The sequence below is a fragment of the Leucoraja erinacea genome, chromosome 16 (assembly GCF_028641065.1).
Source record: "Leucoraja erinacea ecotype New England chromosome 16, Leri_hhj_1, whole genome shotgun sequence".
NCBI lineage: Eukaryota > Metazoa > Chordata > Chondrichthyes > Rajiformes > Rajidae > Leucoraja > Leucoraja erinaceus.
In genome coordinates, this window is record NC_073392.1 from 45,287,882 (window position 1) to 45,313,698 (window position 25,817).

At 43.7% G+C, this 25,817-nt stretch overlaps 1 protein-coding gene across 1 annotated transcript; it reads right to left on the reverse strand.

Annotated features, from left to right (window-relative positions):
- Positions 1 to 427: 427 nt before the first annotated feature.
- Positions 428 to 25,817, reverse strand: LOC129704427 (uncharacterized protein C3orf84-like). Its single transcript, XM_055647482.1, has 4 exons — positions 25,791 to 25,817; positions 25,571 to 25,684; positions 14,225 to 14,302; positions 428 to 3,177 (listed from the first exon to the last, which is right to left on the reverse strand). Exons 1-4 carry the CDS (start codon positions 25,815 to 25,817, stop codon positions 2,698 to 2,700), a joined length of 699 nt encoding a protein of 232 aa, XP_055503457.1. The 3' UTR covers positions 428 to 2,697.

Here is a 25,817-nt window from a genome sequence, read left to right on the forward strand (position 1 = left end):
TTTTAAAGGGGGTGGGGGGTGGTTATTTCGGGCCTCCTCCAGGACAGGGACAGGTCGCCTCCCCCGTGGCCTAACAGCGAGGATCGGCGCGGCCTTCCCGCGCCCGGGGGCTCGGGAGAAAGCACGGAGGCCGCTGAAAGGGGAGCGCTAAAGCAGCCTGAGTCTCTGAAGCTCCATGGCGCGGCGTCCAGCCCGGGATCCCTCGTGAAAGAAGCTTCCACCTATCCATGGACTTACATCACAGCGACCGTTGCCTGACGGCTCGCTGAGGGAACTTTAAATCTTCGGCAGCAATGCGGCCTTAAAAGCCGCGGTCTCCCCGATCTCTACCTGGACTTGTACTCTGGACGCCCGCAGCTGCGGCGGAGGGTTGAGGTCTGTGTCCAAATTTGTGCCTAATATTCAGCAGAGATTGGTGTGTGCCCTTTATCACTGTATCGCTGCTGACGTATCATTTCACTTGCACTTTTTGTGCAATGTGACAAATAAACCCTTGTATTGTATTCAACAGCGATGTTGCCTGACTCGCTGAGTTACTGCAGCAGTTTGTGGCCATTCAAGTTACTCCAGCACTCTGTGTCTTTGTAATATTCAGCAGAGATTGGTAGTTATCCTATTGGCTGGCATCCACAAATAAAGCAATATATACTCTGAGCCCCTTCACAGCTGCCAGGTGTAGTTTTGTGAGGTAGAGTACAGTGGGGGAAGCAGGGAATAATACTCACAACCTGTGGGCACATAGTTGTCACTTTAATCGCTACATGAATTGGGCATTTTGAAGAATTCCCGGGGGGGGGGGGGGGCGGACCAAACAATTGTACGGATATCATTATTCATGCACTGCTCATCACTGACTGGAAGTTATAAAAGCCAAACAAAGTAATTTCAGAACGCTGTTTCAACACTGACAGGATGAAGAGAAATCTGAATTCTAAGTCGACAAGGCAAAGAGTTCAACTCCTGCACTTACAGATTTCTATTCAAAGAATGTGAAGACAGTTCCTAATGTGTAAATGTTACATGTGAAATATGTCAATTACCTATTTCCCGCTCCAGATTAACTCCATTCGACCCACTAACTACACAAAAGGCTCTCAAGAGAGCAAGGAGATGCCACATAGGCATTCTTCTGCACATAGGAAATACAGACAAGAGGATTAGTTATTTGGATTCCTGTATGTGTGGTACTTTTTCTCACACTGATGAAAGATAGACAGGCCTGCATGTTTACTGCACAATTAGCCATTCAGAACGGCCTCGGTATAATCTGTCAGTGGAAAGATACTGCTGTAGACAATACCGATCTATACTAGTCACAGTGTATTTAGTGATTGTAGCACTATGTTCAGTTTGTAGCCTATTTTGCTTTCCTTACATATAAGTAAGGCATTCTAACTAAATCCTATAATCAGTGAACCTTTATTGACAAAAAATCAATAGCTGTGTATGGAGCACAATATCACAGATTATCATATGTGATTTTTAAATTAATAAAAGATGAGCGCTTCTGGTGATGGCATAAGGAAAATGTAATGCTTTTACAGAAAGACAGATGCGAAACAGCATTTTCTAGCAACCACGACTAATTCAAAAATTCCCTTTCCTCGCAATTTCACGATTGAGTTGATAAAGCCTTTAAATATTTCAATTAAAACATCTGTTCCTAAGCTCATTTGCCACACTTGTGCATACAGTGGTTACCTGAGAACATAAAGTTATAGATTTCACCTGCTATTTATTGATGCACATATTAATTAATCTCTGCAGAAAGCAAAAGGAACGGGTTTGCGATTTAATGCAAAATTATGACTGAATGAGTTTGTTATGAATTTTGTTTGAAGGTACAGGAAATGAATCTCATTACTTTAAAGCATCCCTGTGCAAGCGAACAAATCTCATGTCAAGTATAACATCGCCAGATGCAGTACAATATCCTGGCCTACACAAACAGCATCAAAAGGCTCAGGCTCAGATCACTCTTCTGAGCACAACGATCCAGTTGCCATTTTAACCGAGTGCTGGAAACACTGCAATGTCAGAGGTATTTCAGAAGAGATGATAAACCAAATAATCATCTGCCCTTTCAAGCAGATGTTAATGATTCCCTGATGCTTTTCCACAGAACAGCAGGCTTGTCATCCCTGGTGATCTTGCTACTATTTATCCTTCACTCAATATTATTTGAAGGGGGTTATCTAGTCACTATGTCATTGCTGTTGGTGGGAGCTTCCTCGGCACCAGCTGGCTGGAATATTTCATTCGTTAACCCAGTGACTGCACTTCATTGACTGCATGACATTTGAGATGTCTTTAAAATCGCTACATAATGCAAGTATTTCATTTAGTGGACTCGCTGCTATTTACTGCCAATTCTCACACCTCCCTCTGAGTTGGTTGGAAAATCAGCACTAAATTAGTGGGCACTTTTCCAGGAAACCTATGAAAACACCAGAGTCAAAGAACAAAAGATCCCAACATCGTTGGAGCAATTAGAATAGAGTAAGTATTAAGCAATAGTTAAGGACTACTTGTAAATGATTTCTCACAATTAGAAGGCTACTGGGGAAAATCCCATACAATTAAAGAGTGAATTATAATAGGCAAAATAAATGTTTTGCATCGGAATTAGCAAAGTTTATGTAAACACTGTGGTCACTTTTGTTTCCTTCCTTGTGTTGGTTAGCACCCATGAAGTTTTCAGTTGGCCGTTCCACTTGTTTGTGGGACATACCACGAGAGACAGTCGGCAACAGTGAAGCACTCTGAGGGGGAGGATCTCGGTCTCCATTCACCATTTGCCAGCTTCGGCTTTGGATTGACATAGACAAACGATGCTTCCGTTTCCATGGGCTTGCTCTGCACTTCCCCAGTGTATACATTTGTGTGCACCTTTGGATTCGGCTGGCAGTGCCCATAGTACTGGCGATACGTGGTCTGCATCGTTTCCGACTCAGGATGGGCGGCAGTGATCAGCCGCCGAACACGGGGGACAAGCAGTTGAGGGATCATCACTGCTGCAGACTGTGCATTTCTGTGATGCCAGAAATCCGCTTGATATGTGGATATTAATGGCCACTGCTGTGGGCCCTCGGTCTGAGTTGGAATCCAGGAAATTAAATCTTTGTTAAATTCTCTGCTTCTTCCAAAAGCACTTTTGGCCCGACTTTTACCCTTGTTCTATGGAAGGGAAAGAAACTGTTAATATTAAAAGTCTTCAACTAACAGCATAGTAAATATTTAAATAACCCTGAACAGTTTAGCACACATGATCGATTCACTGACGTTCTCCAAATTTTGGCTGGGGTTGGAGAATTTAATAGTGCACATATACTTAAACTTTGTGCATATGCTTGACACTAGCTCGATACCGGACTATATAGGAGCCAGTGATGGTAATGGAACATTTGGCATATAGCCAAAACTTGCATTCTACAAAGTGGCGCAGTAATTTCACTAATGCGCCAGAATTTGAAGGATGCTACATCAAAGTGATTTTCACTGACGTAAAAGCTTTTTTTTTCAGTCGGTCTCAACCGCAACTCCAGTGGGAAGCAGTGTTTCATACTGGAGAGGTCTGCCTCGTAACATTTGGGATTGATATGGGATGAATTCTAACTATGAGGCAGTGGGTAAAGATGTCTAGGTGTGATATCTCTTCGTATGCTGAGATATACCCATTGGTCAGCTCCCCTGTAATGCCAGCATTTCTGAGTTTAGAATTCATGGTGAGTGTATCCTGGGGCCCAGGAGAAACTGAACGCTAAAGAATTGTCCGGTGTGTTGATGCTTGTTGGCACAGTGTTGCAGCAGTAGAGTTGCTGCCTTACGGCGCTAGAGACCGGGGTCCGATTCTGACTATGGGTGTTTGTACATTCTCCCCATGACCACATGGGTTTTCTCCGGGTGCTCCGGTTTCCTCCTACATCCCAAACACATGCAGTTTTTGTAGGTTAATTAGTTTGTGTAAATTGTCCCTAATGTGTAGGACTAGAGTGAGTGTATAGGTGATCGTTGGTCAATGCGGACTCGGTGGGAAAAAGGGAATGTTTCCACGTTGTATCTCTAAACTAAACTGCCAACTCGGAAGAGAGCAGAGCAAGTGATCAGTCATTTTATACTGATTGAGAAACGGAAGAGTGGAATTTTAAACACAGGATGAACAGGTTGAGGGCAAGAGTGGAGAAGTAATGAAAGGCGGTACTAATTTAAACGTTTGGAGAATTGGGACTTTTATAAGTTCGTAAGTCGCAGGGGCAGAATTAAGCCTGTCAGCCCATCGCGTCTACGCCGCCATTCACTCATGGCTGGTCTGTCTTTTCCCTCTCAACCTGAGTATAGGAGCAGGGAGGTTCTACTGCAGTTGTACAGGGTCTTGGTGCGACCACACCTGGAGTATCGCGTACAGTTTTGGTCTCCTAATCTGAGGAAAGACATTCTTGCCATAGAGGGAGTGCAGAGAAGGTTCACCAGACTGATTCCTGGGATGTCAGGACTTTCATATGAAGAAAGACTGGATAGACTCGGTTTGTACTCGCTAGAATTTAGACGATTGAGGGGGGATCTTATAGAAACTTACAAAATTCTTAAGGGGTTGGACAGGCTAGATGCAGGAAGATTGTTCCCAATGTTGGGGAAGTCCAGAACAAGGGGTCACAGTTTAAGGATAAGGGGGAAATCTTTTAGGACCGAGATGAGAAAAACATTTTTCACACAGAGAGTGGTGAATCTGTGGAATTCTCTGCCACAGAAGGTAGTTGAGGTCAGTTCATTGGCTATATTTAAGAGGGAGTTAGATGTGGCCCTTGTAGCTAAAGGGATTAGGGGGTATGGAGAGAAGGCAGGTACAGGATACTGAGTTGGATGATCAGCCATGATCATATTGAATGGCGGTTCAGGCTCGAAGGGCCGAATGGCCTACTTCTGCACCTAATTTCTATGTTTCTAACCAAATTCTTCTGCCTTCTCCCCGACACTTTTACAAATCAAGAATTATTTCTTTCTTCAGTTTTAAAGTCGACTGGGTAGATCTTCCATGCCTCAGGAAAAGTCGTGGCTGAAGGGAGGTGGGAATGCTGAAATGGAACAGATGGAAATTTTTCAGCATGGCCTCTGGTCCAAGAATGTCTGAAAAAACATTGTTAGCCCATCATGACTCAAAGACATCTGCAGCAGCAGTTCTCCCAAGGCCCTGCGGACCTTCACTTACTCCCATTATGTCCATCAATCCCAAACACTAATACACCCTGACATCCCAATATGTGGTCGAGAAGCAATCTTCTAATCTGAAACACCACCTGTCCTTTTCCTCCACGGATGTTGCCTGACCCGCGGTGTTACTCCAGCTTTGTGTCTATCCCAATCTTCTGGGGAAATAGTTTTCCAGGATGGCGGTGCCTCGTGGCAGCGGCCTCTGCAGTCCGTCTGTCTTTTTATTTTATTTTTAATGTTTGTCCTGTTGAGTGAATAATTTGGTTGTAGTTTATATATTGTTTTCAGCTGTGTATATGTGGGGGGGGGGGTGGGGGTGGGTGGGGGGGGGGGGGGGGGGGGGGGGAAGGTGGGAAACTTCGAAATCTCTTCCCTGTATGGGGGACCCGACCTTTTCCCTGTCCAGTCTCCGTTGTCGTTGGGGCCTAGCACTCCAACCGGAATGACCTGGGGGCTCCAGTCGCGGAGCCTGTGGACTCACCATCGTGGAACTGGCCGGCTTTGGAGCATAGAGAGTTGTGGTGGCGCGCTGCTGCGACCCGACTTCGGAGCTTCGGAAGCTTCAGCCGCAGGCCCGGTGGTCGATGACATCGGGAGCTCGCAGGTCCCTAGTGGGAGACCGCTTTTCGGAGCTCCCGCAACGGCGACTTCTCTCGCCCGAATTGCGGGGTTGAAAACGACCCGGAGCGAGGCCTAACATGGCCCAGCCCGGCCTTAACGGCTGCGGGACTTACCATCGCCCACCAGGGGCTCCAACATCAAGACCCGGAGCGGGGCCTTACATCGCCCGGAGCGGCCTTAACAGCCACGGGACTTGCCATCGCTCGCTGGGGGCTTTAACATCGAGAGATGAATGGAAAACAGGGGAGAGACAATGACTTTGCCTTCCATCGCAGTGAGAAGATTCACTGTGATGGATGTTTGTGTTAATTGGGTGTCTTGGGTTTTTTTCCTGTTGTATGACTGCAGAAACCAAATTTAATTTGAACTTCATTTGAGGTTCAAATGACAATAAAGGTATTGTATTGTATTGTATTGTATTGAAAAAGTTTCATGATGAATCAGTCGGTGAACTTAAGGAAAGTGTCATCCAAGAGCATTAGTTCAACTATTTTGAGGACAGCTGACAAACTGCAGGCTGGATTGGTAACAAACCCTGTCTTGGGTATGCAGTCTCCATCAATGTTCCTTCTGACTATGTGGACTTGTTTGGCCCAAACTGTGAAAGGTTGGAACCAATGCTGTTAGTTGTACCGGTAGCTGCAGCATTATTGTACCTGGGTGATCCTATTTTCCAATCAGGTCATGGGACATTTGAGGTGGGATCACATGGAGGTGCCAGGAGATTAGATGTAGACTGGTGCGTCAACAAAATGTAGCAATCTGTACTTTAACGGTGCAGATTGACAGATTACTGATTAGTAAGGATGTCAGAGATTATGGGGAGAAGGCAGGAAAATGGGGTTGAGAAGGAAAGATAGATCAGCCATGATTGAATGACGGAGTAGACTGAGGGGCTGAATGGCCTAACTCTGCTCCTATAAATTATGAACACATGAACTTAACATCAATGTGTACGAAGGAACTGCAGATGCTGGTTTGAACCGAAGATAGACACAAAATGCTGGAATAACTCAGCGTAATAATGCTGGAGACCCTTCTTCAGGCTGAACATTAATTGTAAAACTTAACATTAATTGTTGGTCTTATGATTTTCAGGAGGAAATTAAGTGCAATAATCCACGATTAAGAGAGCATCCAAAATATGGGCTGACAAGTCAAATTTGTAACTGTGATTTAATCCTGCTACGGATGTCGTGAAGCACGAACACAAAAATGCTTATTTTGTAATTACTTCAAATTCAGTTGTACAAGGTCGTAAACACTGGGTAATTTCCCTGCAGAATGCGGCTGCGTTCTGCACCAGCATTCTTAATGCTGCCAGACCTTCATCTTTTTTCCTCTGCTGGTTTAATGATGAAAGGAAAGAAAGGCTAAGAACAGAACAGTGAAAAAACTAAATAAGCAAAAAACTGAGACGTTCCAAAGTGATAAAAGTACTATTTGTGTTATACACCAAAGACTGGATGTGAAAACTGAGGTTGCTTAAAAAGGGCAATATGAAAAATTAATAACTGAAAAGAAATAGCAAGCTTTCTGTGTATGTGTGGGGATGTACGTAAAAGGTCAAAAAGGGAAGTATTGGCTGTGAATTTCTGAGGTTTTTTTCAGTTTACGCTGACTTTATAGACATCTGACATTGACTCCTTGAATGTCAGTCTCCATCAGAGAGGATTGGTGAAAATCTCCTGTGGCTCCTTCATTCAGCTGCCCTGACACTTACGCAGCTCAACTTGAGATATTGTATACCAAGATATCACGAGGATCAGAACGTTTAAAAAAGGAAAAAAAAATGATATGGTCATCAGTGATAGGAGCAGAATTAGGCCATTCGACCCAAGTCTACTTCACCATTCAATCCTGGCTGACCTATCTCTCCCTCGTAACCCTATTCTCCCGCCTTCTCCCCATAACCCTCGACATCTGTACTAATCAAGAATCAATCTATCTCTGCCTTAAAAATAGCAATTGATTTGGCCTCCACACCCTTCTGTGGCAACTAATTCCACAGATCTGGATGAAGGTGTGGTAAATTGGATTAGTAAGTGTGCAGATGATACCAAGATAGGGGGTGTTGTGGATAATGAAGAGGATTTCCAAAGTCTACAGAGTGATTTAGGCCATTTGGAAAAATGGGCTGAAAGATGGCAAATGGAGTTTAATGCTGATAAATGTGAGGTGCTACACCTTGGCAGGACAAATCAAAATAGGACGTACATGGTAAATGGTAGGGAATTGAAGAATACAGTTGAACAGAGGGATCTGGGTATAACCGTGCATTGTTCCTTGAAGGTGGAATCTCATATAGATAGGGTGGTAAAGAAAGCTTTTGGTATGCTAGCCTTTATAAATCAGAGCATTGAGTATAGAAGCTGGGATGTAATGCTAAAATTGTACAAGGCATTGGTGAGACCAAATCTGGAGTATGGTGTATAATTTTGGTCGCCCAATTATAGGAAGGATGTCAACAAAGTGGAGCGAGTACAGAGGAGATTTACTAGAATGTTGCCTGGGTTTCAACAACTAAGTTACAGAGATAGGTTGAATAAGTTAGGTCTTTATTCTCTGGAGCGCAGAAGGTTAAGGGGGGGACCTGATAGAGGTCTTTAAAATGATGAGAGGGATAGACAGAGTTGATGTGGACAAGCTTTTCCCTTTGAGAATAGGGAATATTCAAACAAGAGGACATGACTTCAGAATTAAGGGACAGAAGTTTAGGGGTAATATGAGGGGGAACTTCTTTACTCAGAGAGTGGTAGCGGTGTGGAATGAGCTTCCAGTGGAAGTGGTGGAGGCAGGTTCATTGGTATCATTTAAAAATAAATTGGATAGGCATATGGATGAGAAGGGAATGGAGGGTTATGGTATGAGTGCAGGCAGGTGGGACTAAGGGGGAAAAAAAAATTTGTTCGGCACGGACTTGTAGGGCCGAGATGGCCTGTTTCCGTGCTGTAATTGTTATATGGTTATATGGTTATTCACCACCCTCTGATTAAAGAAATTCCTCCTCATCTCCTTCCTAAAGGAACATCCTTTAATTCTGAGGCAATAACCTCTATTCCTAGACTCTCCTACTTTTGGAAACATGCTCTCCACATCCACTCTATACAAGCCTTTCACTAATCGGTAAGTTTCAATGAGGTCCCCCCTCATTCTTTTGAAATATTGTAAATTGTAATACAGTGTTAAATGACTATTACAACAAAATTTGTCTTGTGTTTGTACAATGTTAATGCCAGAAAGGCTAGTTTAGATATCACTATGGTTCACAGAGCACTACTTATCTTTGGAATATATTGATAGTTTGTGCAGTGGGTAAAAATGTTAATTGAAGCTGGAAGGCATGTTGAAGGAGGAGTGTAATATTGCCAAGTACATAAAAACAATGCAAGTTCACCATTTAAGGAAGGAAGGAAGGATAAAACTTTATTGATCCCAGGAGGGAAATTGATCTGCCAACAGTCATAAAAACACAAAATATGTGAAACATGAAATTAAAGTGACGCGTGGAAAGGATTGGGGATGAGCGAAGGTTGGGGAGGGCGGAGGGGACTCGGTCTACTACAAGACAGAAGGGGGAGGAGTTGTACAGTTTGATAGCTACAGGGAAGAAGGATCTCCTGTGGCGTTCTGTGCTGCATCTTGGTGGAAACAGTCTGTTGCTGAAGGTACTCTTCAGGTAGACCTGTGTGTCATGGAAGGGATGACCTGTATTGAGGAGCATCCTCCTCTCCAATGAATCCAACTCCGCCCCCAGGATGGATCCACCCTTCACGGTGAGTTTGTTCACCCTATTAGCGAACCCGGCCTTCGCCCTGCTGCCCCAGCTCACGGCAGCAAAGAAGATGGCACTGGCTACCACCGATTGGTAGAACATCTGCAGCATCTTACTGCAGAGGTTGAAGGAGCGGAGCTTTCTCAAAAAGAGCAGCCGGCTCTGTCCGTTCTTAGTTCCCTGTGCCTGTTCCACATTCCATATTATATCTGATATGCAGCTTCTAACCACTTTAGCAAAAAATCATCAATCCTTCTACATTTAAACAGTACAGCACCGGAGCAAGCCCTTCACCCCACAATGCATGTGCCGAACTATGCAGTCTGCCTTGATGGCTATCGGCTGGTGGCTCTGACATTTCCCATCTTCATTATTTTCTTCCTTAGCAATACTGGGCGGCACAGTGGCACAGCAGTAGAGTTGCTGCCTTACAACGCCACAGACCCAGGTTCCATCTTGATTACGAATGCTGTCTGTATGGAGTTTGTGCGTTCTCCCTGTGAGCACGTGAGTATCCTCCGGCAGATCCCGTTTCCTCCCACATTTAAAATATATGCAGGTTTGTAGGTTAATTGGCCTCTTTAAATTGTCCCTCGTGTGCAGGATAGAATGGGTTATCGATGATTGATGTGAATTCGGTGGGCTGTAGGGCCTGTTTCCACACTGTCTTGCAGTGCTAGTGTTAACTGGATCAGCCAAACCTTTAAAAATAATTTTCATTCAATGCCTGATTTATATATAACAATTGGGTTGATATAAAATGCAGAAAAATGTTCCTAATATCTGCCATCCTTTGGGGTTACATTATTTCCTAAATTCACTCCTGAAAGATTTGGCATTCATTTTTATCTACGGGATTCGCTAATAGGGTGAGGACGGGAGGAGGCTGATAGGTACTTTGTGAGACGGTGGAGTCCTTCTGCCAGTTGCACATTACTTTTAGGTGCCATGAGGTTCTCAATACCATTCTCAATACCCTCTCAAAAGCTCCTTATTCATATTGATCAGCCATGGGCCAGAGGATGGCAGGAGTTCTTCAACAAGACTGTTGTGCTCGTCTTTGGAACTGTTTTCTTTGTCCACCTGGTAATCTCCTCCCATGGCAGAATAGAGTGTGTTCTTTGCAAGTCTGGCAAATGATGAAACATTCCCAATGCAGCTGAGAGTGAGAAACTGGAGCTCCAGTGCTTGGGTTAATGGTGACCCCATATGCACCAGATATGAACCAGAACAATGAAAGTCTTACTTATTGCAGCTTTACAGATGCTATAACATTAACACATATCTGTGCAAATTATCAGTTATTCTAAGTTATTCCAAGACCACGAAATTGCAAAGACCAAAGTATGTAGAGTACCCATAATAGTGCAAGGTAGACAAAAATGCTGGAGAAACTCGGCGGGTGAGGCAGCATCTGTGGAGAGAAGGAATAGGTGACATTTCGGGTCGAGATCCTTCTTCAGACTGATGTCGGGGGGGTGGGGGGGTGGGAAAAAGAAAGGAAAAGGCGGAGACAGGCTTGTGGGAGAGCTGGGAAGAGGGAGGGGAAGGAGGGAGAAAGCAAGGACGATCTGAAATTAGAGATGTCAATGTTGATACCGCTGAATATGAGGTGCTGTTCCTCCGATTTGCGCTGGGCCAATTTACTCTGGTAATGCAGGAGGTGCAGGACAGAAAGGTCAGATTTGGAATGGGAGGCGGAGTTGAAGTGCTGAGCCACTGGGAGATCAGGTTGGTTAGTGCGAACTCAGCGGAGGTGTTGGGTGAAGCAATCGTCAAGCCTGCGCATGGTCTCGCCGATGTAGAGAAGTTGCTTTATTGACAGGTGTAAGAAACATTCCAGGTGAGGCAGAGGTTCACGTGCACCTCCTCCAACCTCATCTACTGCATCCGCTGTACCAGGTGTAAGACCTCCCTCCATAGTAGTGCAAGGTCAGTGGTGGTTCTGGGCTGAGATAGGGTTGTGGTTAGCCTTGTGCAGGGTGGTTCAAGTACCAGGGTGATTAATGAGAAGAAGCTGTTCTTAAATCTGGAGGTAACAGTTCTCAGGCTCCTGCACCTTCTTCCTGAAGGTAGCAGTGAGAAGAGAGTGTGACCAGGGTGGTATGGTTCTTTGATGATATTAGATTACTTCTTGACGCAGTGCTTTCTGTAGATCCCTTCAATGGAGGGGAGCTCAGTACCTGCGATGGCTCAAAGAGGAGGACTAGGGAGGAAATTGAGTCCCTCAAAGACCAGAGTGGAAATTTTTATGCGTGGAGCAGGATGAATGTGCTACTGATCACACTCAGGAGGTGAGTGTGATCAGTAGCACAGCTGATAGAGTTACTGTCTCACACGCCAGAGATCCAGGTTCAATCCTGACCTCAGGTGATGTCTGTGTGATGTTTCCACGTACTTCCTGTGACCACGTGAGTTTCCTCCAGGTGCATCAGTTTCCTCTTACATCTCAAAGACCTGTGGGTTTTAGGTTAATTGGCTTCTGTAAATTGGCCCTAGTGTGCAGGAAATTGATAAGAATGTAGGATAACATAGACTGCATCTGTAGTAGGTAAGTTACTGGAGGAAATTCTTAGCAATAAGATATACATGCATTTGGAAAGACAGGCTGATTGGGATGGTCAGTGTGCCTTTATGCACAAAGCCACAATTTTTTAATTGAGTTTAAATGTAAAGTTTTTTGAAGTAACCAAAAATATTGATGAGGACAGGGCAGAAGATGTGGTCTGTATGGACCAGCATATGGATGTAGTCTATATGGACCAGCATATAGATGTGGTCTATATGGACCAGCATATAGATGTGTGGTCTATATGGACCAGCATATAGATGTGGTCTGTATGGACCAGCATATGGATGTAGTCTATATGGACCAGCATATAGATGTGGTCTATATGGACCAGCATATAGATGTAGTCTATATGGCCAGCATATAGATGTGGTCTATATGGACCAGCATATAGATGTGGTCTGTATGGACCAGCATATGGATGTAGTCTATATGGACCAGCATATAGATGTGGTCTATATGGACCAGCATATGGATGTGGTCTATATGGACCAGCAAGGTCTTTGATAAGGTTCTGCTATATGGACTTCAGCAATGTCTTTATTAAGGTTGCTCTGGAAATTAAGACCACAATGGATCTAGGGAGAGCTAGCTAATTGGATATATATCAGCATAATAATGGGAAACATAGGATGATGGTGGAACGTTGTTTTTCAGACTGAAGGCCCATGATTGAGTAAAGCACATCAGCAGCCGATGCTGGGCCCATTATTGTTTGTCATCTATATCAACAATTTGGTCGAGAATGTACAAGGGACAGTTAGTAAGCATGCAGATGACGTGAAAACAGTGATGAAGGTTATCAAGAATTACAGCGGGATTTTGATCAGCTGGATGAGTGGCAAATGAAGTTTAATTCAGTTAAGTACGAGGTTTTGCATTTTGCCTATTTGTAGTGAATGGCAGGGCCCTGGGGAGTGTACAGAACGGAGAGACTTAGGTGTACAAGTGCATAGTTTCTTGAAAGTGGCATTGCAGGCAGACAGAGAGGTGAATAAAGCTTTTGGTATGCTGGCCTTCATCAGTCAGGGCATTGAGTATAGAAGTTGGGGTGTTATGTTGTAATTTTGGTCACTCTGCAATGAGAAAGAGGCCATTAAGCTGGAAAGAGTGCAAAAAGATTTACGAGGCTGTTACCAGGAATCGAGGGACTGAGTTAAAGGGGGAGGTCAGACAGGCGAGGACATTATCCCTTTGAGCATCGGAGATGAGATGCATAAAATTGAGGGGCATAAATAGGGTGAATGCAGTATTTTTCCATGTGGCGAGCAATTACGAATTTGAAGCCATAGCCTTATTGTGAGAGTGGAAACATTTAAAAAGGACCTGAAGGGCAACCTTTTCACACAGAGAGCTATGCATCTGCGGAACGAGCTGCCAGGGGAAGTGGATAAGACAGGTCCAATAAAAACAATTTAAAACATTTGGACAGATTCCTAGATAGGAAAGATTTAAAGGATCGAACATGGGCAAATGGGACGCATAGATGGACATCTTGGTTAGCATGGATGAGTTGGACTGAAGGTCTTGTTTCTATGCTGTGTATCTCTGTGCTACCATGATGGTGTACAGGAATAAGATGGAACCATTCTGAGCCAGAAAGGTTGATTGGTATCCTATTAATATTCATTTCCTCAGAAAAAGCTTCACGCTGTTAAGTACATTGAGTAAATGTAGCGTTTATTGGACAAATCTAGCTCAATTTAAAGATAACGCAGAAGAACAGCAGATCAATGCAAATTAAGTGATATTCTGGAGATTCATAATGCAATTCCTATTCAATTTCAGCACACATACTTTTTCAGCAAGACCCAGTTATTATGCCCAAACTAATTGCAGAAATGATTAGATTCCATAATTACATTTGAGGAATAGTTCCATAATCTCTTAATTTACTTATACTTAATTGGTTATTTTTCATTTCTCCTAGAGTTCGCCTTCACTCACCTGTTTTCCACTATGACTATTTACTGTATAGTACACTCTGCTTTTCATGTAGAGAGAATTAAAAGTCCCTGACTCGCTGCACTATATATGGCATGGGTACTTACATTCTCCATATATGTGGCACCATCGTAGAACACCAGTCGACTATCGTGCTTGGAAAAGTTATGTTTCAAAGGGCTTTCCTGGAAAAAAAATAAAATATCTTTTTACATCAAAGCCTGGACCGCAGTGGGTGATGCTGCTTTGATGTAAAAGTAAAAATATACAGCACTCAACTGGATGCCTCAGTTTAAAATAGACCAGGCCTGCATGGTAGCCAGGCAGCAGGCACCGAGCCCTGCTGTGTACTCTCCGCAAAAACACAGCAGCTCCCTTCAACCGAAAGAATTGAGGAAATCTGACCACCCTACTCATTATCACCTTTCCCACAGCCAGCAATGGATGGATCATTGTGGGCTCCACTTTTACTTGATCATCAGAAGAAGGGTCTCGACTCGAAACGTCACCCATTCCTTCTATCCAGGCTGCCTGTCCCACTCTTCCTGAGTTACTCCAGCACTTGGTGTCTATTTTCCTTGATCATCGTTGTTTTTTGCATGTCTTTCATTCATTTGTTCTATGTACCTTCGATATCTCTCGATTCACTCTCCCGTGACTCTCAGTCTGAAGAAGGGTCTTGACCCGAAACATCACCTATTCCTTTTCTCCAGAGATGCTGCCTGACCCATCTTTTATTGAGTGAGTTACTCCACCTTTTTGTGTCCATCTTCAGTATCAGCAGTCCCTTCCTACACCGACTAAACTTGGTATCCTAAAAGGCTCAACCATATTGGATTACATTTTAGAAGATACAGTGCATTGTCAATTAAAAAACTTTCTATCTAATACAGATTTATGAACAAAATAAATGATTTATAGTGGATGGCAAGGAACTACAATTCACCAAGTAGATGGAGTATTTATACTGTGCTTTGAATGCTTCCTGATGAACTGTGATATTCTGGGGGACTGCAGATTATCCAGCAACGGTTATGTATCTATCAATAAACATGGCTCCTGAGGTTACAGCTGGCACTCACATAAGGCGGCATCTGCACCCTTTAATGGATAACTAGAATGAATAACTAGACAAAGTGCAGACCAACGCGAGATTCCACGACTCACCTGTTTCCCCCATTGAAAGCCGTTCCCTCAATGCCATATTGCACCACTCACGCATAGCCCCCAACTGCGCAGGCGCGGCTCATTTGTCCTCATCCCCAGTACTCCCTCATCTTCCTTTTCACCCTCTCTCTTTACTCCCTAGAGAGGGAGGGGGGTAGAGAGGGATGGGTGGTAGAGGGAGAGTGGGGTAGAGAAGGAGGGTGGGTAGAGAGGGAGGGGGTTAGAGAGGGAGGGGGAGGGGGTAGAAAGAGAGGTAGAGGGGGAAGAGAGAGAGGAAAGAGCAGAGGGAACGGAGAGGGAGGGGTAGAGGGGGAGGAGGGAGGGGAGGGAGGGGGTAGAGTTGGGGGAGGGAGGGTAGGAGGGAGGGAGGGGGTAGAGAGGGGGGGGGAAGAGAGGGAGGGGGGAGGGAGATGGAGGGGGTAGAGAGGTTGGGAGTGAGGGTAGATAGGGAGGGGGCATCTCCCTACTCCACCCCTCACCATCTCCCTCCTCCACAACCCCCCCCCCCTTCCATCTCCCTCTACCACCCCACTCCCCACCCCATCTCCCTCCTCCTCATTTCCCTCATCCCCCTCCCATTCCCTGTCCCATGACCTACCCAGGTCGTAGAGCAGCGCCAGGGCCTGGAACTCGGCCTGGTTCTCGTATTCGAGCCGGCCCTGGACCCAGGCTTGTCCTTGCTTCCAATCACAGGTTCTTTTTCGGCCCCGGGCTCGACTCTTACTCCAGCTCGAGCACCAGGCTCAGCTCCAGCCAGGGCCCGAGGCACCACCCTCGCCACCAGGTGTCGTATGTCGGGTGCTGGGGGCCAGCAGTGGCCGCCACGTGAGTGTGCTGGACTGTCCATCTTCCCCGGAATGACACATCCTGCCTTGCAAGTCCATTGTGACGTCACTCGGTTTTTTTTTCCTGAAATGGGTGAGTTTTCTGGCTTTTCTAAAAACTTTGAACGATTAAAAAGTGCAGAAATATAGGTGGGAATGTGACGGGAAGATGTTTATCGCCTCGATGGAAAAAATGTGAGTAGAATGTGTGAAAATGGGAAGGCTGCGGCCTAGCGTTTGGAAGAAAATGGTAAATTAGAAATTGGCACACACACATGCACACACACAGCCATAAACAAGACGAAGAGTTTTAGTAATAGTATAGATTAACAATCTCTTTGGTGGTTCAGAGTGTTGTTGGAAATTCCTGTGGACAATTGTTTAGAGAACACTTGAAAAACTGGTTTACCACAGTGGAACTTCTGATGGAGATTTGAAGTACTAATAGTCTAATCGGTTCTCACATTGGCCTTTATGTAGATGCATTGGTGCAAAAACTGCAGAAAACACGTTTAAATATTCAAGTCAATACTGAATTCATCAAATGGTAGAGTCACAGAGTTATACAGCACAGAATTAGGCCCTTGTGCTCATCATGTTCAATCTAACCTTTTTCTCTACCTTTTGTTTTTGTTACCGCCCCCACAAGGGGAAAAGTATTCCGACTATCTACCCTATTTATGCTAAAGTAGTTGTAATCTTCACAGTAAACCTGGAGAAGTCTGCATTGGTCTACTGAAGTGTTCAGTAGACTTTACTTTAGACTTTAGAGATACAGTGTGGAAACGGGCCCTTCAGCCCACTGAGTTTGCGGCAACCAGTGGTCACCCCATTCACTAGCACTATCCTACACATTAGGGACAATTTATAATTTTCCTGAAACCAATGAACCTGCAGACCTGTACGTTTTTGGAGTGTGGGTGGAAACACGGAGCACCTGGAGAAAACCCACACAGTCACAGGGAGACTGTACGAACTCCCTACAGACAGCATCCATAGTCAGGATCGAACCCGGCGTTGTAAAGCGGCAACTCTACCACTGCACCACTGTGCCACCCTAATTCCTGTTTCCCTTACTCTAGAGCAACTGAACCTGAAGTTCTTAAAGTTAATGTTGGTCATAAATATTAATTTTTGTTTTGTTTTTGTAATGTCTCCATGAAGCTTCAGGCTCCCTTCGTTATTTTGAGTAAATTCCAGTCTCCACAATCAAAGGGTTTTATTGTGTAGTTATTACACCCAAGGTATTGGTGTTTTAAGCTCTCAGCAGCCTTGGATGAATTATATATCAGAAGCTGTGGATTTTGCGCAGCACAAGGTTGGGACACACTGGCCTACAGCAACTGAACCTGAATTGGTATGTTGGTCAAAATTATTGTACTATGTTTTTGTACTCATGAAGCTACTCCCTCTGCATAATGCTGACATTGTTTTATAAAATCATGATGAACGCAGAAGCGGCCATTTGCGCCCATCGAATGGCTCTGCTCCATGGTCCAGTGTTAGAAGCATAAAGAAGGGAGACTCGTAATCTGTATATCCTTGGGCAAATGCACCCATGTGAAATACTGATTTGCACAATTTAAATTATTTTATAAATAAAGGATCGTTGCCTTGTTAGTTTAGTGTTTTGTCTATCCTCTCGTATCCTAGAGGGAAATACTGAGTGAGGTACCAAACTGCTGAGCTTCACTGGTTTTAGTTTTAGAGATACAGCATGGAAACAGGCCCTTCGGCCAACCAAGTCCACGCCGACCATCAATCACTCTTTAACACTAGTTCTAAGTTATCCCACTTCCGCATTCACTCCCTACATGTTTGGGTAATTTAAAGAGGCCAATTAACCTACAAACCCACACATCTTTGTGTTGTGGGAGGAAACTGGGGCACCAGGGGGAAACCCACACAGGCAAGGGAGACTGTGCAAACTCCACACAGTTAGCGGCCGAGGTCAGGATCAAACCCAAGTGTCTGGCACAGTGAGGCAGCAATTCTACCGGCTGCACCACTGTGCGGCCCTAAACCACCTATTTTGGACAACTGACATCAGATGAAACTACTTTATGTTTGTGATGATGATATTATATTTAATAGCAATAAATGTAGTAATAATACATTTTCCATTTTCACATGTGTTTTCCATAAGGTTATCCAATCTATCTGTGGATGGTTAAATAAGGTCCAAAACTAAAATTATTTTTTACCTATTGCTGGCTCAGGCATTGGCTTGGTGGTGTATCTTTGCCAACCTGGATCCAAGCAAAGCTCCCTACATGTGCCTCTCAAATGAAGGTTCTGAAAAGGAAGGTAGACACAGGTAGACCTCCTGTGGTTTTAATTACAAGAGGAAACCTCCTGTGGTTTTAATTACAAGATTTATATTTATAGCAAAGTACAGTATAACAAAAAGCTCGGGAAAGACTTGATGGCTGAAGGAAAGGGGTTGCCATGGAGAATAAGTCTGATACCATCAGGCTTTTGTGAAATATGTTGTACTTAACTAATGTTAAATGGATTTATTTACTACTTTAATTAACTATTTCTATTTTTATACATGTGGTTGAGAATTGTTATTCATGGTTTAACTGTGCAACAAGTTTTTAGAATTAGAAGGCAAGATATAAGAAAGGGGAAAAAGGGAAAAACTGTTCTCTTCATTGTTTTACCTGAACACCCATTATCCCCTTCCTATCTCATCCAAATCCCCATTGTCGGAAGAAGGGTCTCGACCCGAAATGTCACCCATTCCTTCTCTCCAGAGATGCTGCCTGTCCCGCAGATTTACTCCAGCTTTTTGTGTCTATCCACATTCCCCAATTCTCTTTTCTTTACATCCCCCATTCCTCAGTCTGCATCTCTTTCCCAATTGTTGAGGAAAGTTATAACAGAGCTTCCCTTGCACAAGTAAACATACCCCCTGAATTTCAAAGCCACCCCTTATATCCCTCACCACCACTCCAAATCATACTCCTCTCATGCTTTAAACAGGGGATAGAGTGATCACACTTTGATAACAAGCCCCTTTGAAAATGTTGGTCAGTAATTGCTCAAAATTAATGCCCTGGAGCTATATAACGACCCCTCGCACCAAACTAATTGTCCGTAGTTACTCACAGAATTTATCAACGGAGGGTGGGGAAAACGGAACTTGGTCTATTACTCATTACTCATTAGTTTCCTTTCAGTCATCACCAAAGTGATGAAGGTAGATAAAAGTGCTGGAGAAACTCAGCGGGTGAGGCAGCATCTATGGAGCGAAGGAAATAGGCAACGTTTCGGGCCGAAACCCTTCTTCAGACTCAGCCCGAAACGTTGCCTATTTCCTTTGCTTTTGTCTACCTTTGATTTTCCAGCATCTACAGTTCCTTCTTGAACCAAAGTGATGAATACTGTTTAGTATAGTTTAGTATAGTTTGCAAATACAGCATGGAACAGGTCCTTTGGCCCACTGAGTCCGTGCTGACCAGCGATCCCCATACACTAACTCACCCTAGACACTAGGAACAATTTACAATTTTACCAAAGCCAATAAATCTACAAATCTGTGCTTCTTTGAAGTGTGGGAGGAAACCTGAACAGCCGGAGAAAACCCACGGTCACCAGGAGAACATACAAACTCATTACAGACAGCACCTGTAGTCATGATCGAACTCGGGTCTCTGGTGCTGTAATGCCCCTGTCCCACTTAGGAAACCTGAACGGAAACCTCTGGAGACTTTGCGCCCCACCCAAGGTTTCCGTGTGGTTCCCGGAGGTTGAATGTAGTGGAAGCAGGTAGGGAGACTGACAAAAACCTCCGGGAACTGCAAGGAAACCTTGGGTGGGGCGCAAAGTCTCCAGAGGTTTCCATTCAGGTTTCCTAAGTGGGACAGGGGCATAAGGGAGCAACTCTACTGCTACGCTATTATTGGGCAGCACTTACTCTTCAGTGAATTGCTTAGTGTTGGGTTCCAGCAGGGTCCAAGGTGTCTAAGCTCATTGCAGCCTTGCTCCAGGCATGGATCAAACAGTGGAATTCCAGAGGCAAGCTAAGAATGACTTGTTCGACATAAAGACAGTACCGGAGTGAAGAAAACTCTTCACAGACTGGAAGAGTCTTGACACAAAGGAAGATAGTTGCCGTTGCTTGAGACAGATCCATCATCTCAGGTTGTTGCTGCAGGCCAATGTCCCAGGTCCACCAACTTTACTGTGCCTTGATCAGTGACTTCTCCTCCATTATAGGGTCAGAAGTGGAAACATTTACTGACGCCAACAAAATGTTCACTTCCATTTGCAATACCTCAGAAATTGAAGCATTGGATACATTTTTGTAATCGTCGTGGCTATCACTCGAGGTCGAGGATGATGGTCTACGTTCTATTGTTTTTATGGACTCTCAGGTGGTTTATGAGTCCAATCGTGGCTTTGAAAGTTCTTCGACATTCAGGACAGGAAATACAAATTTTTGTAATAAGATGTGGATAATAACTAGACTTAGTTAATCGGTGGCAAATAATTTTCCAATGTACGTTCGAGAGTTCTTTCTGGGATCCCTCTGATAAATTCACCGTCCCAAACAGGATATGATAATTCAATGTCACTCTACCTTAATTGGTACGTGACAATAAACTGACCTTGAAATTTTGAAACCTTGAACTATACAATCGACCAAATGACTGAATGCGGTCAGCAAAGCAGTTTACAAACATTTGCACCATAGATTTCACGGTGTCATTCCTAGGTAAACAGAAATTGTGCAGCACAATCATTTATTCCATGTAAAACAAAAGCGCTGGGGTAATTCAGTGGGTATCTGTGAAGAGAATGGATAAGCAATGTCTGAAGAAGGGTCACAAACCTAAACGTCATATATCCATTCCCTCCACAGATGTCGCCTGACTTGCTGAGTTACTCCGGCACTTTGTGTTTAGCTCAAAATCACTGCATCTGCAGTTTCTTGTGTTCCCACTTGTTCCATGTAGTTGCCATTCCAATGTCCTACTCTCAATACAACATTTTGCTAAATAGACTGATCCCTATCCCACAAGCAGCAATGCCCCTTCAACGGGTATGTCTTCACATAGGAGATAGCCTCTGTAGGCAGGTGTGGTGGTTGATCTTCCTCATTGAGGCAAGTTTCCAGCATGCCCTTGAAGGCATGCATTGACTTCACTGACAGAGTGTGATGTACAGGCATGCTAATAAAGCTCTCCAAAATCATTTTCTGTGTGAAAACCTATAACTAATTACAGCAAGCAAGCGTCCCTTGTGCATCTTGGAATCAAATCAGACACCCACGCGCTATCCCTAATGGGTTCCCGCAGGGATTAATGCTGGCACCAGCTGTCGTTAACATTGATACCAGTGACCTCCCTCCCACAATGTCATGGCTCTTTGTATCCTGTATGTTGATGATTTGGGCCTGGCTTGCCAAGCTAGAGTATTTCAGCAGATGGGAAAAACACTTACAGAAAATGCTCTGGAAATCGGCTTTGAACAAAAAAAGAGGAGCTTTGAGGAAGTGTTGCCAAGACAATCATTTCAGCCTTTCATCTAAATGACTTGATATATAATTCTGTGGCTAGCAATTCAGCCTTGATCCAGTATCCAAGTACCATGACATTACCTCTGACTGTCCGCTGGCTTACAGCAACGTCTCAGCAACATTGGACCTGTGGTCAGAGTCAGAGTGAATTTGGCATGGAATGAGATGGGGAGCCACCTGGGACAGCTGAGCCAACACAGTATGCAATGACAGCACAAGAGACTGTGGATGCTGGAATCTATATCACAACATGGAAAGCTGGTAAAGGAACAGTGAGCCAGGCAGCATCCATGTAGGGAAATGGACAGGCGATGTTTCGGTCTGGACTGGACTGAAAGAGTAGAAGGGAAACAGCCAGAATAAAGGGAGAGGGTGAGGTGTGAGAGGGTTAGGCAAGATCTGTAAAGACATGAGAGGAGGGCAGATAACAGTCAGATGGGGGAGGGAAAGGTAAGTCAAGTCATTGCCGGCATGCTGAACCTTAGAAAGCGAGATCCATTCCTGGTTAAATTACGTATTCATACGCTGACACTTAAAGCTATAGAATTTGTTGTGAGCTTTACTCTCATTCCTCAGCCATATCTGACTTTTTATTAGCATGGCTTTGTCCACAATTACACAAGGATATTTTTTTTTCCAGATTCATATGGATCTGTAGATCTCCAGATCCATAACACGCAGGATTCTTCAGGACCCCTCTCACATCCTGTTTCCTGAGTTTGAGTGGCTCCCCACAGGACGCAGACTCCGCTGTCCGGGTTGCCGGACACAGAGGAGGAAGGCAACCTTCATCCCCAGGGCTGTCCAGCTTTTTAATGCTGATCACTGACTCATGAACATATGAAATGAAATAACCTTCTATATGCACTTTTTAATTGAAGCACTTAGGAAGCACTTTAAAACTATTGCTATGTGTTGAATGTTGATGTGCGGTGTGTGTTGTGTGATTGTGCAGTGTGTCTGTGAAATGCGTGTGCTGGTTGATTGTGCAGTATGCGTGCTGCTTATGTTTGTTGATTGTGTCCCTTTTAAAAAGCTACTGTAATGCGCCTTTTTAAATTGCCCCTCGGGGACGAATAAAGTGCTTTGAATTATGAATTCCTCCAACTTTGGGGAGTGCAGTAAATTTCTATTCCACTCGCAGGAACAATTGTGGGACTAGTATAACTTACTTTACTATAAATCGCAGAGAGGAGGATTGTGAAGATCCACAATTTCGAGGCAGCAACAAATGTTTCCATGTGTAGTAATTTCTAAACTTAATTAACCAGTCAATGTGAGTAACAACCACACAGTTCATTAATCAATGGTAATTAGAAAAGAAGGTCCCCATAGAACAAATGAAGTCAATTGGTGCCAGTGCTCTAAACCTTTCTGATCTTACAGATTGTTTTGCTAATGAGTACTGATGATCTGCACATAGTTTACCTAAAAGGTCACTTCAAATTATTCTTGAATTTTCGATTAACCAGCACTTCAAATAAATTTGGTATTTATTTAGTCCTATCTTTTTCCATGTAGAAACAATGAGCTACAGATGCTGATTTACACATAAGAACACCAAATGCTGGAGTAAATAGGTAGGTGATGTTTCAGATCTTCAGATTGCAGAAAGGTCCTGACCTGAAACGTAATCTATCCATTTTCTCCAGAGATGCTGTTTGACCTGCTGAGTTACTCCAGCATTTTGTGTCCTTCTATCATTTTCCATAACTATTTAAAAATGAATAGAATTATATACAATTATACTATAATGTTACTCCTCAACCTCCTTCACTGTGTGGCTACTGAAAGAGCACTTAATACTCCAAGTGAGACCTAACCAATGGTTTATAAATAATATCCCAGCTCTTATACAGTATTTAATGCCCTGACCTGTGAAGGCAAGCAAAGCATAAACCTGCTTTGCTTCCCTATGGATCACAGAGTCTCTCTGTTCATCTTGGAAGAGAATGTTCTTTGGTGCTCTAACGTAGAAATAAGTAGCTGCAGATGCTCCAAAAGAAAATAACTTGCACAAAAGAACACAAAATGCTGGAGTAACTCAGTGGATGGTAGCATCTCTGGAGAAAATGGACAGGTGACGTATCAGGTCAGAGTCCTTCTTCCAACTGCAGAAACTCTGTATTTTTGTGGCATATTTGAGACACCTGTAACTACTGTTTCATATATATACATTAACAAATTACAAAACTATAGTAGCTTTTGGATGTAAAAACAATCCCAGTGTATTTTGTGAAAGTATAGTTAAACTAATATATACATTAACGCATGGAAGGGCACATTGGGAAGAGGGCTGAAGTAAAGCTTGGTCACAGAGGAAGCACGGAAAATAGATTTCACCAAAGGAATTCCACAATGTGTAACATAATGGTTGAAGGCACAGATGCCAACAGTGGAAAACAAAGGGGAGATAGGAGAACTCTGAATATAGTGAAAGATGAGAGGGTGGGCTTTTGGTATGGAGGTGATTGCAGAACCATATAACCATATTACCATATAACAATTACAGCACGGAAACAGGCCATCTCGACTCTTCTAGTCCGTGCCGAAAACGTATTCTCCCCTAGTCCCATATACCTGCGCTCAGACCATAACCCTCCATTCCTTTCCCGTCCATATAACTATCCAATTTATTTTTAAATGATAAAAACGAAGCTGCCTCCACCACCTTCACTGGAAGCTCATTCCACACAGCTACCACTCTCTGAGTAAAGAAGTTCCCCCTCATGTTACCCCTAAACTTCTGTCCCTTAATTCTCAAGTCATGTCCCCTTGTTTGAATCTTCCCTACTCTCAGTGGGAAAAGCTTATCCACGTCAACTCTGTCTATCCTTCTCATCATTTTAAAGACCTCTATCAAGTCCCCCCTTAACCTTCTGCCCTAAAGAATAAAGCCCTATTCGGGGAATCAGAATCAGGGAAAAACAAGGAATTAATCAAATTACAGTTTGTAATAAATGAGACACAAGACTGTGACATTTCTGTAGACCAGAAAGGTGAGTAAGTGGGACTTGCTGTTCCATAAAATACCAGCTGTAACTTTTCAATTGGTAATGTTAGTCAGAAATTTCAATGAGGCTACTTCCTCTCTATCACAGTAACTGTGGAGTGCAGCAGAATCCTCATTTATCTGTAGAAGCTGTGTTACCACCCACTCCATAATTTACCATGGTGAGGCAGGAATAGCTAAAATAATTCAATAGCCACTTGTTCATGCTTTGAGTTTTTCCAGAAGAGTTTTGGGGGGCTGAGTTTCTCCAGCATTTTTGACTACCTTCAATTTTCCAGCATCTGCAGTTCCTTCTTAAACATTTTTAATTTGGTGATTTAAAACAATGTAAAACATTCCACATGTTATATTAAAACTCAATATAGAGACACATGAAGAGATATTAATGTAGATGACCAAAAGATATTTAATCGCACAAAATATAGCAAATAGGACAGTACAGCACAGGTATAGGCCATTCGGCCCACAATGTCCATGAAAAAGAGTATTGAAGGAGAACAGGAGGCAGAGAGAGAGAGAGAAAGAGAGAGATTTGGGGCATAGATTCAAGAATTTATGACTCAGGCAGTGGAAGGTGAAGCTGCTTACAACCTGGTAGGCACAATGGACCAGGATTGTGGGGATACCAGAAAGGTGGAGGGTTATAGTGCTGGAGGAGGCTGTGGAGATAGAAAGGGTTGGAGTCAGGGTGGCATTTAAAGGAGAGTACTGGAAACACCAAAGGTAAACACTGCATCGTTACTCAGCAGGGGGCTAACGTGCACACGGGATGACGGGTGAACAAAGTTCAGAGGAAGTTAGCAGCAGAATTATCAAATAATCACATAAATTAGAAGTAAATAAGATGATGCTGTCGCACTTCTACAATCGAATAGTGGGATTAAGTTAGCATATGGGTTCAACGGGAATTCTTTGCACTCACCCGAAGTCGCTTTAGAAGTTTCTCGGGAGGGGGCGGTTTGGCCTGGAGTCTGTATTCTTGAAATATATCATTTCTCGATTTACTGCGGGCATGTCCGTGAAATCCAGTCGGAAACTAGAGAGAGGGGATAGGATCAATGAATATAGATACAGGCCGAGCGGGATTTTCTCGTGCATTATGCAATCGATGTTTCATGAACTTCCAAAAGTAGCTTTCTTACCCAAGATCCAGTGATGGCCCCAGCCAT

What these genes read in the sequence shown, in the direction of transcription:
- LOC129704427 (XM_055647482.1), bottom strand. Translation starts at nt 25,817, where the DNA reads ATGGCTGGGGCCATCACTGGATCTTGG. An exon ending in AACTTCTAAAGCGACTTCGG is followed by an intron (nt 14,303 to 25,570) that starts GTGAGTGCAAAG and finishes TTTTTTTTCCAG; the next exon opens with GAAAGCCCTTTGAAACATAA. An exon ending in GTGCCACATATATGGAGAAT is followed by an intron (nt 3,178 to 14,224) that starts GTAAGTACCCAT and finishes TCCCTTCCATAG; the next exon opens with AACAAGGGTAAAAGTCGGGC.